Source organism: Saccopteryx leptura, chromosome 11, assembly GCF_036850995.1.
Source record: "Saccopteryx leptura isolate mSacLep1 chromosome 11, mSacLep1_pri_phased_curated, whole genome shotgun sequence".
Taxonomy (NCBI): domain Eukaryota; kingdom Metazoa; phylum Chordata; class Mammalia; order Chiroptera; family Emballonuridae; genus Saccopteryx; species Saccopteryx leptura.
The window spans coordinates 55,555,745-55,572,742 of NC_089513.1; the positions used below are offsets into that span (position 1 = coordinate 55,555,745).

At 38.8% G+C, this 16,998-nt stretch overlaps 1 protein-coding gene across 4 annotated transcripts in view; it reads left to right on the forward strand.

The window, feature by feature from the left end:
• PTPRM (protein tyrosine phosphatase receptor type M) overlaps nt 1-16,998 on the forward strand; it is an 893,280-nt gene that overhangs the window by 368,240 nt on the left and 508,042 nt on the right. For all 4 annotated transcript variants that reach the window (XM_066353181.1, XM_066353183.1, XM_066353180.1 and 1 more), the window contains exon 4: nt 7,925-8,003. In XM_066353181.1, the coding sequence (XP_066209278.1) occupies nt 7,925-8,003 (79 nt within the window). The remainder of the gene's footprint in view (nt 1-7,924; nt 8,004-16,998) is intronic.

Consider the following 16,998-nt stretch of genomic DNA (forward strand, 5'->3'; position numbering starts at 1 on the left):
ATCAGAGAAAGGGACCACATTCAGCTTTTATTACAATGTATTGTTAAAATTGTTTTACTTTATTATCAGTTATTGTTAATCACTTACTAATTTTTAAATTAACTTTTATGATAGGTATATAAATATTGGAAAAAAGGTATATATATCATATATATATATACACACACATACACACACATACACACAGAGGGGTCAGTATTGTCTGCAGTTTTAGGCATCTGCTGGGGATCCTGGAATATATACCCTGTAGATGAGGGAGGAACTACTGTCAAGGCACAGGTTAGATTGGGCTAGTGAGCAAAGACATTTTTTTCTTAAAATGTGTGTGTTTTAGTAAAAAGCAAAACAAAAATCACAAACACATTTAGCTGAAGTCTTGCTCATGCCAAAGAACATTCTGTGAAATGACTTCTGAGGTCAGGTTTCAATAGTAAAGTGATAAATATTCAGTAGTTCAAGTTTTTATAGGCAATTTGCTGAATGAGTTAGGTTTCAGTTTTATTTTTAATTTACTTTAGAGTGTTTTGAGGTTTATAAAATAATTTGATTTGATAATTTTGTTTTGGTATATTGCAGTTATGCTTTTTAAAAAATTGATGATGATACTATACCCTGAAGTGGGCATTTAAAACACCACCTGTGTCATCCAGTTGAAGGGGCCTTGCAAAGCCAGGGTTCTGCTCCCACCATTGCGGGAATGCATAGTCCCTGCACGAAGGACGAGGCATCCTTATTTGGCTCTGACAAACGACGGCCAGTACCTAATACTTTCTTTTTATCCAGAGTAATGGCACTGTGTTGGTAAGCCAAACAGGAAAGTGTTCTCTTAAAGCAGAAGGCTGCATAGTAAATATTTCAGGCTTTGTGAGCCAGATGGTCTCTGTGGCAACCACTCAACTCTGCTGTTGTGTGAGAGTCATCATAGACAGTGAGTAAATGAATGAGCATGGCTTTGTTCCAATAAAACTTTATTTAGGCACATTGAAATTTGAATTTCATAAAATTCTCATGTAACACAAAGTATTCTTATTTTCTCGGTGCTTTCCCACCTGATGAAAACTGCAAAAGCCATTTTTAGTTTGTGGGCAATACAGAAACAGAAGTTGGGGCAGATTTGGTCTATTGGCTGTAATTTGCTGACCCGTGTCTTAAAGTTTATGTTGTTAAAACTATGTCATAGAACTGTTCTTCGCATCCACATGTCTAGGTCAAATAAATGATTATGAAATTTCTTACTAAAATCTGAAAGTTAAAATTTAGGCAACATATATGCATTAAAGGATGTATACATCTGTGTGTGTACGTATGGTTGTGTATTTTATATATGTGTGCATCTGTATGTGTGTATGTGTATTATATGTGCATTCTACATAGAGTGTGTCCGTAAAGTCATGGTGCACTTTTGACCGGTCACAGGAAAGCAACAAAAGATGATAGAAATGTGAAATCAAATAAAAGGAAAACCCTCCCAGTTTCTGTAGGATGATGTGGCAGCATGTGCGCATGTGCAGATGATGATGTAACACCGTGTATACAGTGGAGTAGCCCACGGCCATGCCAGTCGAGATGTGGACGATACAGAGGAAAGTTCAGTGTGTACTGTGGCTCGCTAAATTTTAATCCGTGAACAATGTGCAACGTGAATATCGGCGCATTTATAATGAAGCACCACCACATAGGAATAACATTACTTGGTGGGATAAGCAGTTGAAGGAAACCGGCAGTTTGGTGGAGAAACCCCGTACTGGTAGGCCATCAGTCAGTGACGAGTCTGTAGAGGCTATACGGGATAGCTACCTAAGGAGCCCTAAAAAATCTGTGCGTGAGCCCACATTGAACTGCATTGAATAGGTATGAAACTGGGAGAGTTTTCCTTTTATTTGGTGCAGATTTCACATTTCTATCGTCTTTTGTTGCTTTCCTGTGACCAGTCAAAAGTGTACCATGACTTTATGGGCGTACTGTTTATAGAACCTTTTCTACCTACTACTTCAGGCACTTTGGTAACATCCAGACTTGGAGGTAAAATAGACCTAGAATTACACCCTGACACTACTATGTGCTAATTGTGTAACATCAGAAGAACTACTTAATCTTTCTGAATCAGCCTATTCATCCCTGAAAGGGAGTTAATATTCCCTATCTCATAGGGTTGACTGGGAAAAATTAGATAATGTATACAAAAGATACTTGGGACATGGATGTATACAATATATAAATGGTTTTTAAATTGAATTTTTTAAAAAGAAAATACTTGTATGGCTCCCTAAGGAGACCTATGCCTCACTTCTAATACATATTTTCAATGGATTCTGTTCTATTTGATAAGCATAGCCACATCCCAAATCAATTTGTTAAACCTTTCTTTTTTCTTTTCCCAGTGGTGCTGTCAATGTTCTAGTGTTGTTGTTTTCTCTGACCTCAATCTTTCTGGCCCTGGATACTGGCAGTCCAAGGACTCCCACTGGGTTCTGCATACGCTTGTTATATAGACTTCACTAGGGCAATGCCTGTACTTTCAATGGAGTAGCGTTCTATTTGACAAAACACAGATATTTTTGCTTTTGAAACTTTCTTGGTCAGTGCACGGGCTAGAAAAAAGTACAAAATGGATACTTGCCCAAAAATAAGAGTTTGTGACAAAGAAATCTTTTAATGGATGCTAAAATCTGTTTTTAAGAAACCTATTTCCTGCCCTGGCTGGTTGGCTCAGTGGTAGAGTGTCGGCCTGGCATACAGGAGTCCTGGGTTCGATTCCCGGCCAGGGCACACAGGAAAATCGCCCATTTGCTTCTCCACTCCTCCCCCTCTCCTTCTTCTCGGTCTCTCTCTTCCCCTCCCGCAGCCAAGGCTCCATTGGAGCAAGGATGGCCCAGGCGCTGGGGATGGCTCTGTGGCCTCTGCCTCAGGCGATAGAATGGCTCTGGTCACAACAGAGCAAAACCCCAGATGGTCAGAGCATCGGCCCCTGGTGAGCATGCTGGGTGGATCCCGGTCGGGCGCATGCAGGAGTTTGTCTGACTGCCTCCCCGTTTCCAACTTCAGAAAAATACAATCAATCAATCAATCAATCAATCAATAAATAAATAAATAAATAAAAAAAACAATAAAAAAAAGAAACCTATTTTCAATCAGCCTCATATTTGGAGCTGCACATTTAACCCTCTTGTTTATTAGCGGCAGCAAAGTAAGTCCCTAATGGCCAGGGTTTAAAATCAAGTTAGTACCAATTTAAGGTTTTTCTACAGTGCCTAAATCCAGATTTTTTCATTTAATCATCGTTCAAAATAAGTGTTTGTTCAGGCAGTATGCACTAGCGAAAACATCATGGCATTTGGAATCAAAGATTGGGTTTTAAAGACGTATCCACAGCACTCTTATTGCAAGTTCTTGGGCAATTACATTGTATCTACATTTCTTTTTTGTTTTTGAAATATTTAATCCTTAAAGGATTTTTGCAGGAACTAATAAATAAAATAATGGTGTTATATGTGCCCATGTATATAACATATTATATAAATGACAACTAACGGTTACTTTTTTAAATTGAATTTTTTATGGAAATAATTGTGGAGTTAGGTACAGTAGTGAGAATACAGATCCTTGTCTACACTTTACCCAGTTTCTTCTGATGGAAACATTTTGCTAACTTAAGGTATATAATATCACAATCAGAATATTGAAAATTTTATAATCTATAGAGCTTTTCAAATTTCTCTAGTTATACCTGTACTTGTGCATGTATACATGTGTGTATTCAGTCCAATACAGCTTTTTCACTTTTTTATCATGGTAAAATACAAGTAACATAAAATTCATCATCTTAATTACTTTTAAGTTGTATTAAATACATTTATACATAATGGTGTCCAACAATCACCACCATCCATCTCCAAAACTGTATTTATGTTATAAAAACCAAAACTCTGCACCATATTAAACAATAGCTTTTTCTATTTCCCCTTCCCCTTACTTCCTGGCAATCACCATTCTAATTTTTGTCTTTATGAATTTGACTTCTGTAGGTTCTTCATATAAATGTGATCGTATTTAATTGCCCTTTAAATGATGGCTTATTTCACTTAGTATAATGTCCTTAAGATTCATTCATGTTGTAGCATGTGTCAGAATTTCCTTCCTTTTTAAGATTGAGTAGTATTTCATTGTGAGTGTGTATGTCTGTGTGTATATATACACCATATTTTTCTTGCCTGTTTATCCTCTGGTGGGCACTTGGGTTTTTTCCATGTTTTATCTATTGTGAGTCATGCTGCTACGAACTATACAGTTCTTTATTGAGTAGATGTGTGTATCCACTACCATAGTGAAGATCCTAATGTTCCAACAATGTAAAGACTATCCATTTCATTCTTTTGAAACCACACCCATTTCCCTCTTGTTTCTTCTCCTTCTATCCCCTAACCCTTGGCAATCACTAATCTGTCCTTTATTTCTAAAAATGTGGTACTGTACAATGTTACATACATGGAATCATATAGTATGTAATCTTTTTGTGATTGGCTTTTCCACTCAGCATAATTTTCTGGAGAGTCATCCAAGTTGTTTTATATATATATATATATATATATATATATATATATATATATATATATATATATATATATATATCTCAATAGTTAGTACCTTTTTTTTTAATTGAACTTATTAGGGTGACATTGGTTGATAAAATTATATATGTTTCATACCTGTGCACAATACAGGTGCACAGTTCTATAACATATCATCTGTATATTGCACTGTGTTCACCACCCCAAGTCTCCCTCCATCACCACCTATCCCTCCTCTCCCCTCCCCCACCTCTGCCACCCCTTCTCCCTCCTGTAGTGCCCACACTGTTGTCTGTGTCTATAAGTTTTTTTTTCCTTTTCTTTCTTAATCCCTTCACCTTTTTTTCTTCTGGATGTACTATAATCTGTTTAATCGTTTACCATTTGAATGACATCTGGGCTTTTTAAAGTTTGGGACAACTATGAATAAAACTTATGTAAACATCTGTGTCCAGTTTTTATATGAATAAAAATTTTTATTTCCCTGAGAGTACATTTGCTGGGTTGTGTTTTAAGACTTACCCTCTTCAGATAGCACTAGCCATGCACGGTCTTCCTAGTGATATGGTTTTCAATTCTGTGTGAATGGAGGTTAAATTAATGTCTTATGGAACTTTATTTCTTCTTCTTCTTTTTCCAAGTGAGAGGAGGGGAGATAGAGAGACAGACTCCCACATGCGCCCTGACTGGGATCCACCCAGCAACCCCAGTGTGGGGCCGATGCTCTGCCCGTCTGGGGCTATGCTTGCAACCGAGCTCTTTTTAGTGCCTGAGGCGAAGGCTCCATGGAGCTATCCTCAGTGCCTAGGGCTGATGTGTTTGAATCAATAGATCCATGGCTGTGGGAGGAGAAGAGAGAGAGAGAGTGAGAGACACCTCTTGTGTGCCCTGACCAGGAATCGCACCCAGGACATCCACACGCTGTGCTGATGCTCTACTATTGAACCAACCAGCCAGGGCCTCATATGGACCTTTCTTAATAATAGCCTGACAATGGACGCCATTAGACAATCAGGTTGAGAAAATTGATAACCTTCTTACTGGTTCTTTTTTCTGCTTAAGCCTTAATTTCCCTGAAGTGGTTCCACCTTCTCAAAGATGTCATTCATTCGGAGACCCCCAGAGCCTGCTGCCCTCTCCTCCTGCCCTTCGTCTCCCAGGGCCGAGCAGTTGCTGGAGCCCACTCGTTTTGGCACTGCGGAGACTTTTCTATCACTCTCCTCTGCCATCTGAACTTGTTAGACTAGCCTCTTCCTGTGAGCGGAGCCTCTGTAAGCTGGTCACCGCAGACCTTTATACCTGTAGGACCCAGTTCTCCTCTTTATGGCCGTGGCCAGTCACCTCAGAGGGTTATTTTGCGAAAGCGCTGGTGCCATTCACACTCAGCCGTCGGCTCACATACCACCTCCTCATGAGAGGTCCTCTTGGTATATGTTCTTCTAGTATTCTGTACTTTTCTTTGATAACCCTGATGGTATTTTTCAAACTTTACTCATTTAAAATGTAGGACCCCACATAGTTCAACCTGTCATAGAGTCCACTGATAGGAGCTGACTAAAAGTAAGTCATCTTAAAGCAATTTAAAATTTAACATTCCTCCAATAATAACTTTAAGGCTTTGTCTTCCAAGTACCAGCTCTTAACCATGGTATTCCCCCCCTCATTTGGAGTTTCTGAGGTAGGATGCTCCAAGTGGCCGCCATTAAACCACTTGGCCAACGCAGGTTCAGGTTTGATGCAGATAGATGGGAAGGAATGAACGGAGCCGAAAACTGGTGATCCGTTTTTCTTTAGTCCTAGCTCGCACCGGCTGGCAAGAATATACACACCGCGGGAAACACTTCCCTTTCCATTCAGGGCTCCCAAAGCCACTGACTCATCCGAGTTTTCCTAGAATTAAAGGCTCCCACCTCACCAGTCTTATTCACCTCTGTTCCCCCTCCCTTCTCCTCCACGAACTGGAGGAGAACCTTCCCCCAATTTGACATTTTGGCTACCTCTTCCACGTGGCCTCCCTGCCCTGCTCCTGCATGGTCTGTTCCTCTCCACAAGAACGTGATCACTCTCCCCAAAGTGGCCTCCTAGATCCTCCTTTTAAAACCTTTTGGTGTGAAAGCCCTCCCCCAACACACATTAGCATAACCACGCCTCTTCCCAAGCATGAAGGCAATTAATATCATCACCTAGGCGATGAGTGCCATCCACATGGGCAGCACCATCTTTAACAAAGTGAGCATAATATATCTTATCTGCCCAACACTCCCATTAACCTCCCTGAAAACTGGGTGTAGATTTTATTTATCTTTATAATCTTAGAACCTGGAACATTGGCTGTATCAATGTAAGAAACGTCCAAACTTGTAAGAATTTTTATAATTTTATTTGAACCAAACTCAGACAATTGCCAGGAAGCAAACTCTCAACGGATTAAGAAAATGCTCTGGAAAATGGCTATTTCACCACTGATTTTTATACATCAGCCTCAATGGGGAAGATTTAAAGGGATTGTATGAAATCCATGGGTGGTAGATTAAGGGGTCAGGAGAAAGCAAAACCGGGAAATCTGGAATTAGGTAAGAAGTGAAAGGAATTACACATATCTACTCTAAGTAGGTGAGTAGTTTACCAGTTAACAATAAACATAATAATAACAATGAGGGGATTTGTGCTCTCTGCTCTGGTGCCTGAGGTGTCTGAGAGATTACTCTTACATTTCAAAGGCCCTTTATCAGATATGTTATCTTAGATGCAAAAGAACAGCAGACAGGATGAATTAAAGTAAACACTGACCTTTGTTAGGGTAAAATACCACCCAAGGACAAGACTACCCACCAGGAACTGCTTTTAGTTAAAAATGTTAATTGTAGACCAGCCATGGGGTTACTTTAGGTCTCTGAGTTTGTAGGCTGCCCTACCTGCCTCCCTAGAGTTTGTCAGGTGTAGTTCCTGGCCCCTTTTACCTCTACAGCCAGAAGATATTAGGCGCTCCATTAATGTTTGTTAGAAATACGAATGAGCCTGACCTGTGGTGGCGCAGTGGGATAAAGTGTCGACCTGGAAGTGCTGAGGTCGCTGGTTCGAAACCCTGGGCTTGCCTTGTCAAGGCACATATGGGAGTTGATGCTTCCAGCTCCTCCCCCCCCCTTCTCTCTCTGTGTCTTTCCTCTCTCTCTCTCTCTCTCTCTCTGTCTCTGTCTCTCCCTCTCCTCTCTAAAATGAATATATAAATAAAAAATTAAAAAAAAAAGAAATACGAATGAATGAATGAATGAAACTACTGATCTCTCAGTAGAAGACACTTGATAAAAGTCTGACAAAATGAGTGAATCATGTAATTTTTTTTCTTAATTTCCCAGGTGATTTTTGAAGTAATAACGTCTGGACATCAAGGCTACCTTGCTATTGATGAAGTGAAGGTGTTGGGACATCCATGTAGTAAGTTGTCTCACCTTTTCAACATCTGGGTGCGTTGTTGAGGGCCTATTTACATTACAGATTAAAGGAAGGCAGTAAACCTGGAGGGCAGGAATCCTGCTGAGAGAGTTCCCTGACATGTCTCTCCTGGTGTGGTTTTGGGAGCCCAGAAGTCCAAAAACATATATTCCATGTGTAATGTCATGAAATGTATCTAAGGGTCTTTCAAATGAAAATCAGGAGAGTGGACTATCAGAATGCTTTGGTATGCTCCAACATCCTTGCAAAGATGTTGGATTTCCCTTTTGCACAAGTCAAACATTGGAAATCTATGCATCTTGAATCTCAATCTAGGATGTTTCTGGCAAAGTTCCAAACAATAGAGCCGCAAACAGGCCTGGGATCTGGCGAGTATAAGAAATCTACTTAAATCACCTGGGGACCCCAGAAATGGCAGGTTCTTCATCTTTTATAAATTAGTTCTTTGAAAAAGTCCAATGAGTGATAGCACACACTTTTCTTTTACCACCCAGTGTGAACGAACAACTATTAATAGTTTGTCATGTTTGCTCCTGAACCTTGTCCTTAAATCAATAAAATATTGCAGCTTGCCACTCCCGTTTCTCCCTCCCCTCCCAGGGGCCAGCCTCAGTGGTGAGCTTGCCACGACCCCTTCTGTCTGATAGGTTTTTAGTACACAAGCAACAGAAAGGACAGGGCCGGTTTTAGCAGAAACGCTTTGTATTGGAAGGGAATTGGGTGGTAAATAGAATCACCGGGAACAGCAGCGACCTAGGCTCAGATACTGGGCAGAAGCTAAAGGGAGGCTCTGTAGGCACAACCACAGCGACTGCTATGCCAGATAGCCACCCGTGAGGACAGGGGTGCTACAGCCCATTCCGCTGACCCCCCGATCCTGGACAGTGACACTTGGAATTTCTCAATCCCAGGGTAGAGATTTGAGAGTGAGCAACCAGAAGGCAGCACGTGTCTGTGTGTGTGAGCACAAGCCTGTACACACACTGTTTCCCAGAAGCGCTATGCAGTAAGAAAGTACTGTTTGCCTTTTGTAAATTCTAATGAATGATACCCAACTTTACAAATTACTTTGTATTCTTTTTCCCCTTACTTGCATTACATTTTTTTTAGATCAACCCATGATATGCTATCATATCAGTACACTACATTTTATTCTTTTATTCTCCTGTGAACATTTAATTTCCCATTTTTCCTGCATGACAAACATTGCTGCAGTGAGCATCTGTGTGCATCTCTGGGAGCTGTGCGTAAGAACAGGGTATGTTCTCAGATGCAGAATTGCTGGGAGGTAGAGTAGACACAGTCTTACTTTTACTAGATGCTGCCAAATTGCTATGAAAGGGGTCGAACCAGTTTATATTCCCACCAGCAATCATGTAAGTTTTATTTTCCCAATATCCTTCCCCAAAATTGATATTGTCAGACTTGAAATCTTTGACCAGCTCAGGGATGGACGCCTGCTTTATTTTTAGGGTCCCTGGCGTTAAAGAGAAACTAATTCCTGCATTCCTGGATCTCTGCTGAAGGTCCTACCCAAATTCACAAAAGAAAGATTCTGCCTCCAATAAATAGTGTTAGAAATAGAAACACTGCTTTTATTGCATGGATTGAATAGATCATAAGATCACTTCCTGTACTAGTTACAGAGAAGCCCTATGTGTTTGTCATCCGGTGTGGGTATCATGACACAGTCATCTGATTCCAGAGGGGTTTTGCCTTCTGTAAGATCTTTATCTGGCTACAACACTGATGTGTTCAAGCACATCAGTCGTCTTCTCCATTACTAAGGCAGACAATGTTTTGTAGCACGTTGCGTTTATTTGCCTTTTATTCTGTCAGCAAGACTGGTGAGTTCAAGAAGAATATCTTCCCCCTTTTTTTTTTCTGAAAAGGTAGAAAAATGAACAATGCTGTACCTAACTGAAACAGCAGGGCAAATTTAATTGCTCATAATTACCTGAGTTGGAACTACTTGCCCAGATCCTTGGAGTAATAGTCTTGGGCTTGGAGAACACACATGATGTGTTCTAATATGCATAAATGTTGCAGCCCTGATTTACCTCCTACCAGGAAGTGAAAATCAGAAAGTAATACTGAATGCCTACTAAGTGCTGAAGTGCTCCCGTTTCTCGGAGCAAATCTTACCACAAGGCAGATGCGGTTGCTGCCCAGGGTGCTGATTCAGTGGGCACGGTCAAGTTTGCACGGGTCTTTCTTGGAATGTGTCCTGGTTTCCTTCTACATCTGTCCCCTGGTCAACAAAATAACTCCTAAATGTAGCCCTTCCCATTCCACAGGGTTTGAGCCTCTGTCTTCAGCTATTTAAAAAGACAGAATGTGCCTGACCTGTGGTGGTGCAGTGGATAAAGCATCAACCTGGAAATGCTGAGGTTGCTGGTTCAAGACCCTGGGCTTGCCTGGTCAAGGCACATATGGGAGTTGATGCTTCCTGCTCCTCCCCCTGCTTCTCTCTCTCTCTCTCTCCCTTCTCTATAATGAATAAATAAAATCTTTAAAAAAAAAAAAAGACAGAATGCTTGTTCTATCAGAACCTCACTGAAATGTGTCTCCTGCAGTGTTGTTCATTCTGTTCAAGCCTAGCTGCCTGTGGTCAGTAAAGGTGTTTATGGTCTTTCCTTTGGAGAATACTGGTGCTAATATCTAACTGGCTTTGCAAACTTGTTAGGAGATGCAGGATTGCAAAACAGGCTCTGTACCAAGGGGAGGTATGGTACAATAGCATTTTGAACTGTAAGCTATAAATGGTTTTGATGATAACCCTTCTGTAGTTATTTTTTCCAAATCTCTTAGTTTATGGGGAAAATATGCAAATAAAGATTTTTAAAGAAGAAAATAGTTTGGCCATTTAATGGAAAGCTTTACAGGTAATATTTTAAGGGAGTTCCTAAGAAGATTTAGAAATAATGATTCTTATTTTTATCTAAACTGTTCTTACCAAAAGATATAGAACTGATGAACTTTATTTACTTCAGTCAAAAGACTTCTGTTTGGATTTATATAGGTTTATGAGTAAGCATTACATTTTTTTAAAGTAGCACTTCTGTTAGGAGTATAGAGTTGCTCATAAAATTGATTTTAATATAGTGACAGTCAGATGCAGAATTGGCTTGAAAATGTACACATGGCTCTGCAGACAGCAGCTTCTGGTTTAAGACCTCTTCTAATGAACATAAATAATTTTTGTGTTTGGTACGCTCACTAAAACATATTTTGAATTTGGTTCAATAATCCTAGTAGAAGTAAGGGAAGTAAGTATTTTATCAGCTTCATAATGTTGTCTCCTGTTTTTAAATAGGTTACAAATTATAAATACTGTAGATGGATATTTCTGTTATTACCTTGTGGTGCTGGTAAATATATATATTTTTATATCTTATAAGCTCTTCAGCATTTTAATAGGTTTATTGAGATAGAATTTACATGTTTTACAATTTACCAATTTAAAATTCACATTTCAATGGTTTTTAGTATATTCATAGCATTGTGTAACTATTACCACAGTCAATATTAGGACATTTTAATCACCCCCCAAAGAAACCCTGTTCCCATTAACAGTCATTCTCCATTTCCCCTGGCCACCACCCCAGCCATAGGCAATGCAGTCCTACAGTATGTGCTTCTTTTTGTTGGTTTTCTGTCACTCAGCATAGCATTTCAAGACTCATCCACATTGTAAAGTGTATCAATACTTCATTCTTTCTCAAAGCTATGTAGTATTCCATTGTATGATATACCCTGTTTTATTTACTCATTCATGATATGACGGATGCTCTAATTGTTTCCAACTTTCGAGTATTGCAAATAATTCTGCTATGAACGTTTATGTATGGGCTTTTGTGTGACATTTGTTTTCAGTTCTCTTGTGTACACTTAGGAGTAGACTTACTGGGTTACCTGGTAACTTTTATGTTTAGCATTTCGAGGAACTAATACTGTTTTTCATATTGCCTATATACCATTTTACATTCTGAAGATGAAATATGAGTCCCAATTTCTCTGTATTCTTGCCAATATTTGCTATTACCTGTTTGTCATAGCTATCCTAGTGGGTTTGAAGTGGTATCCTTTTTCCTTTTTTTTTTTTTTTTTTTTTTTGAGAGAGAGTCAGACAGACAAGAAGGGAGAGAGAAGAGAAGCATCAACTTACAGTTGCAGCACCTTAGTTGTTCATTGATTTCTTTCTCATATGTGCCTTGTCCTGGGAGCTCCAGCTGAGCCCATGACCTTTTGCTCAACCAGTGACTTTGGGCTCAAGCCAGTGACCTTGGGCTTCAAGCTGGTGGCCTTGGGTTTCAAGCCAGCAACCATAGGATAATGTCTGTATCCCGTGCTCAAGCCAGTGACCCCGCGCTCAAGCTGGTGAGCCCACACTCAAGCCAGCGACCTCGGGGTTTCAAACTGGCTCCTCAGTATCCCAGACTGACATTCTGTCTACTGTGCCACTGGTTAGGCTCTTTTTGGCTTTGATTCTCTAATTGCTAATGATGTTGAGTATCTTTTTATGTGCTTTATGGCTATCTGTACACCTTCTTTGGAGAAATGACCATTCAGATTCTTTTTCCATTTTTAGTTGGGTTATCATTTTATTATTGAATTTAAAGAGCTTAGTGTAGCTGTATACAATTTTCTTATGAGATATATGATTTCAAGATAAATTTCTTTAATCTTTGGCTAATTATTTATTTTCTTAATAACATCCTTTATAGAACAAAGTTTTTAATTTTGATAAAGTCCAATTTTCAGTTTTCTTCTTTTGTAACTTGTGCTAGTTCTCTCATTTATTGCTATATCTAAGAATGCTTTGCCTAACTCGAGATTATAAAGTTTTACTACTATGATTTATTTAAAGAGTTTTATAGTCTCAATTCTTACATATAAGTCTCTGGCCTATTTTGAGTTTATATTTGTATATGATATGAGGAAGTGGTGCAACTTCATCTGTTTTTGCATATGTATGTCCAGTTAGATATTCCAGCACCATTAGTTCCAAGACTATTTTTTTCCCTTTTGAATTGCCATGGCATCTTTGTTGAAAAGCAACTGACTAAAAATATGAAGGTTTATATTTGGATACCCATTTTTATTCCATTGAGCTCTATGTCTCTCCTTCTGCCAGCACCACACTGTCTTGATTATTGTAACTTTGTAGTAAGTTTCAAACTGGGATCTGTGAATCCTTCTACTTTTTTTTTTTCAGTAATATTTTGTTTGTTCTAGATCAGGGGTCGGGAACCTATGGCTCGCGAGCCAGATGTGGCTCTTTTGATGGCTGCATCCGGCTCACAGACAAATCTTTAAAAAAAAAACACAAAACGTTAAAAATATAAAACATACAGCAATCAGACAAGAAGAAGAAATAAAAGGCATTCAAATTGGAAAAGAAGAAGTAAAACTATCATTATTTGTAGATGATATGATATTGTATATAGTCTCAGTCAAAAAACTACTGGACCTGATAAATAAATTCAGCAAAGTGGCAGGATATAAAATCAATACTCAGAAATCAGAAGCATTTTTATACACCAACAATGAACAGTCAGAAAGAGAAATTAAGGAAACAATCCCCTTCACAATTACAACCAAAAAAATAAAGTACCTAGGAGTAAACTTAACCAAGGAGACTAAAGACTTGTACTTGGAAAATTACAAAGCATTGATAAAAGAAATCAAGGAAGATACAAACAAGTGGAAGCATATACCGTGCTCATGGTTAGGAAGAATAAACATCATTAAAATGTCTATTTTACCCAAAGCAATCTATAAATTCAATGCAATACCAATTAAAATACCAATGACATACTTCAAAGATATAGAACACATATTCCAAAAATTTATATGGAACCAAAAGAAGACACGAATAGCCTCAGCAATCTTAAAAAAGAAGAATAAAGTGGGAGGTATCACACTTCCTGATATCAAGTTATACTACAAGGCCGTTGTATTCAAAACAGCCTGGTACTGGCATAAGAACAGGCATATAGATCAATGGAACAGAACAGAGAACCCAGAAATAAACCCACAGTTCTATGGACAACTGATATTTGACAAAGGAGGTAAGGAAATACAATGGAGTAAAGACAGCTTCTTTAACAAATGGTGTTGGGAAAATTGGACAGCTACCTGCAAAAAAATGAAACTAGATCACCAGCTTACACCACTCACAAAAATAAACTCAAAATGGATAAAAGACTTAAATGTAGGCCGTGAAACCATAAGCATCTTAGAAGAAAACATAGGCAGTAAGCTCTCCGACATCTCTCGGAGCAATATATTTGCTGATTTATCTCCACGGGGAAGTGAAATAAAAGACAGGATAAACAAATGGGACTATATCAAACTAAAAAGCTTTTGCACAGCTAAAGACAACAAGAACAGAATAAAAAGACAAACTACACAATGAGAGAACATATTTGACAATACGTCTGATAAGGGGTTAATAACCAAAATTTATAAAGAACTTGTAAAACTCAACACCAGGAAGACAAACAACCCAATCCAAAAATGGGCAAAAGAGATGAATAGACATTTCTCCAAAGAGGACATACAGATGGCCAATAGGCATATGAAAAAATGCTCAACATCACTAATCATTAGAGAAATGCAAATTAAAACCACAATGAGATATCACCTCACACCAGTCAGAATGGCGCTTATCAACAAAACAACACAGAATAAGTGCTGGCGAGGATGTGGAGAAAAGGGAACCCTCCTGCACTGCTGGTGGGAATGCAGACTGGTGCAGCCACTGTGGAAAACAGTATGGAGATTCCTCAGAAATCTGAAAATCGAACTGCCTTTTGACCCAGCTATCCCACTTTTAGGAATATACCCCAAGAACACCATAGAACGGCTCGAAAAGGAGAAATGCACCCGCATGTTTGTGGCAGCATTGTTCACAATAGCGAAGATCTGGAAACAGCTCAAGTGTCCGTCAGAGGACGAGTGGATTAAAAAGCTTTGGTACATATATACTATGGAATACTACTCAGCCATAAGAAATGATGACATCAGATCATTTACAATAACATGGATGGACCTTGACAACATTATAAGGAGTGAAATAAGTAAATCAGAAAAAAAAAACTAAGATGAATCCATACATAGAAGGGACATAAAAATGAGACTCAGAGCCATGAACAAGAATGTGATGGCAATAGGGGCGGGAGGTTGGGGGAGGGGGGAGGGGGTGAAGAAGGAGAGAGGGGTTAGGGGAGGGGAGGGGCACAAAGAAAACCAGATAGAAGGTGGCAGAAGACAATTTAACTTTGGGGGAGGGGTATACAGCACAATCAAATGTCAAAATAATCTAGAGATATTTTCTCTCAACATATGTACCCTGATTTATCAATGTCACTGCATTAAATTTAATTAAAAATATATATAAAACATTCTCATATATTACAATCTATTCATTTCCTACCACTCATGTTCATGGTTGCGGGTGGCTGGAGCCAATCACAGCTGTCCTTTGGGGCATCACCAAATTTTTATTGGATAATGCGTAACGTACACGGGTCATTGTATGGCTCTCATGGAATTACATTTTAAAATACATGGCATTCATGGCTCTCTCAGCTAAAAAGGTTCCCGAACTCTGTTCTAGATCCTTTACATGTTCATATAGATCTTAAGATAAACTTGTCAATTTCAGCCCAAAAATTCAGCTGATACACTGATAGTGATTATCTTCAATTTGAATATCACTTTGGGTAGAAAGCTTATGACATCTTACCATAGTAGGCATTCTTATCCATGAACATAGGCTTTCTTTCCTTTTATTGAAGTCTTTTAAACATTTTCAGTTTTCAGGGTACAAGTTGTGTACTTTTTTTTGTTAAATTTATTTCTAAGTATTTTATTTTGATTGTGTTGTAAATGGAAATTCTAAATGTATAGAAATACAATTTATTTTTTAATATTGATCTCATATTCTGAGACCTTGTTAAACTTATTTTAAGATCTAATTGTTTTTGTGGATCCTTAGAATTTTCTACAATATATATATATCACTATGTCATCTTCAAGTAGAGATAATTTCACATTCTATTTTTTAATCCATATATCTTTAATTCTTTTTCTTGCCTAATTGCCATGGCTAGAATCTCTAATGCAATGTTGAGTAGAAGTGGAAAGAAAAAATATCCTTGTCTTCTTTATGATCTTAGGAGGAAAGCTTCTAGTTTTTCACTATAAAATGTGTTGTTAGCTGTGGGTTTGGATTATTCATAGATGCATGTTACCAGGAAGGACAGTCTCTTTTATTCTTACTTTGTTGAATGTTTTTGTTGTTATTTTGTTTTGTTTATAATGAAAAGGTGTTGGATTTTAGAAAATGCTTCTTCTTTGTCCCTGTAGGGGAGGGATTTTTTTTTTTTTTTAATCGAGAGGTGGGAGGTAGAGAGGCAGTGAGGCATGACTCCCACATGTACCATGACTGGGATCCACTTGGAAAGCCCCCTACAGGGTAATGGTCTGCCCATCTGGGGACACTGCTCCGTTCCTTGGCAACTAAGCTATTTCAGTACCTGAGGTGAGGCCATGGAGCCATCCTTAGTGCCCAGAGCCAAATTGCTCGAACCATTCAAGCCATGGCTGAGACAGGGGAGGAGAGAGAGAGAGAGAGAGAGAGAGAGAGAGAGAGAGAGAAAGAGAGAGAGAGAGAGAGAGAAGGGAAAAGGAGAAGAGGTGGAAAAGCATATGGTCGCTCCTCCTGTGTGCCCTGACTGGGAATTGAACTCCGGACTTCCATATGCAGGTTGACGCTCTACCACTGAGCAAACCGACCAGGGCCAGGAAAAACTTTTCTTTCAATCCTCTTAGGATTCCTGGCTAGGTATGAAAGTTAAACTGATAAAGACAGATTAACAGGAGGAAGACTTTCCAAGTTATTTAAGATACCTTCTTCATGATTCAGGAGCATTATTAGGGAATCAAGACCTGAAAAAAATGATTAGAC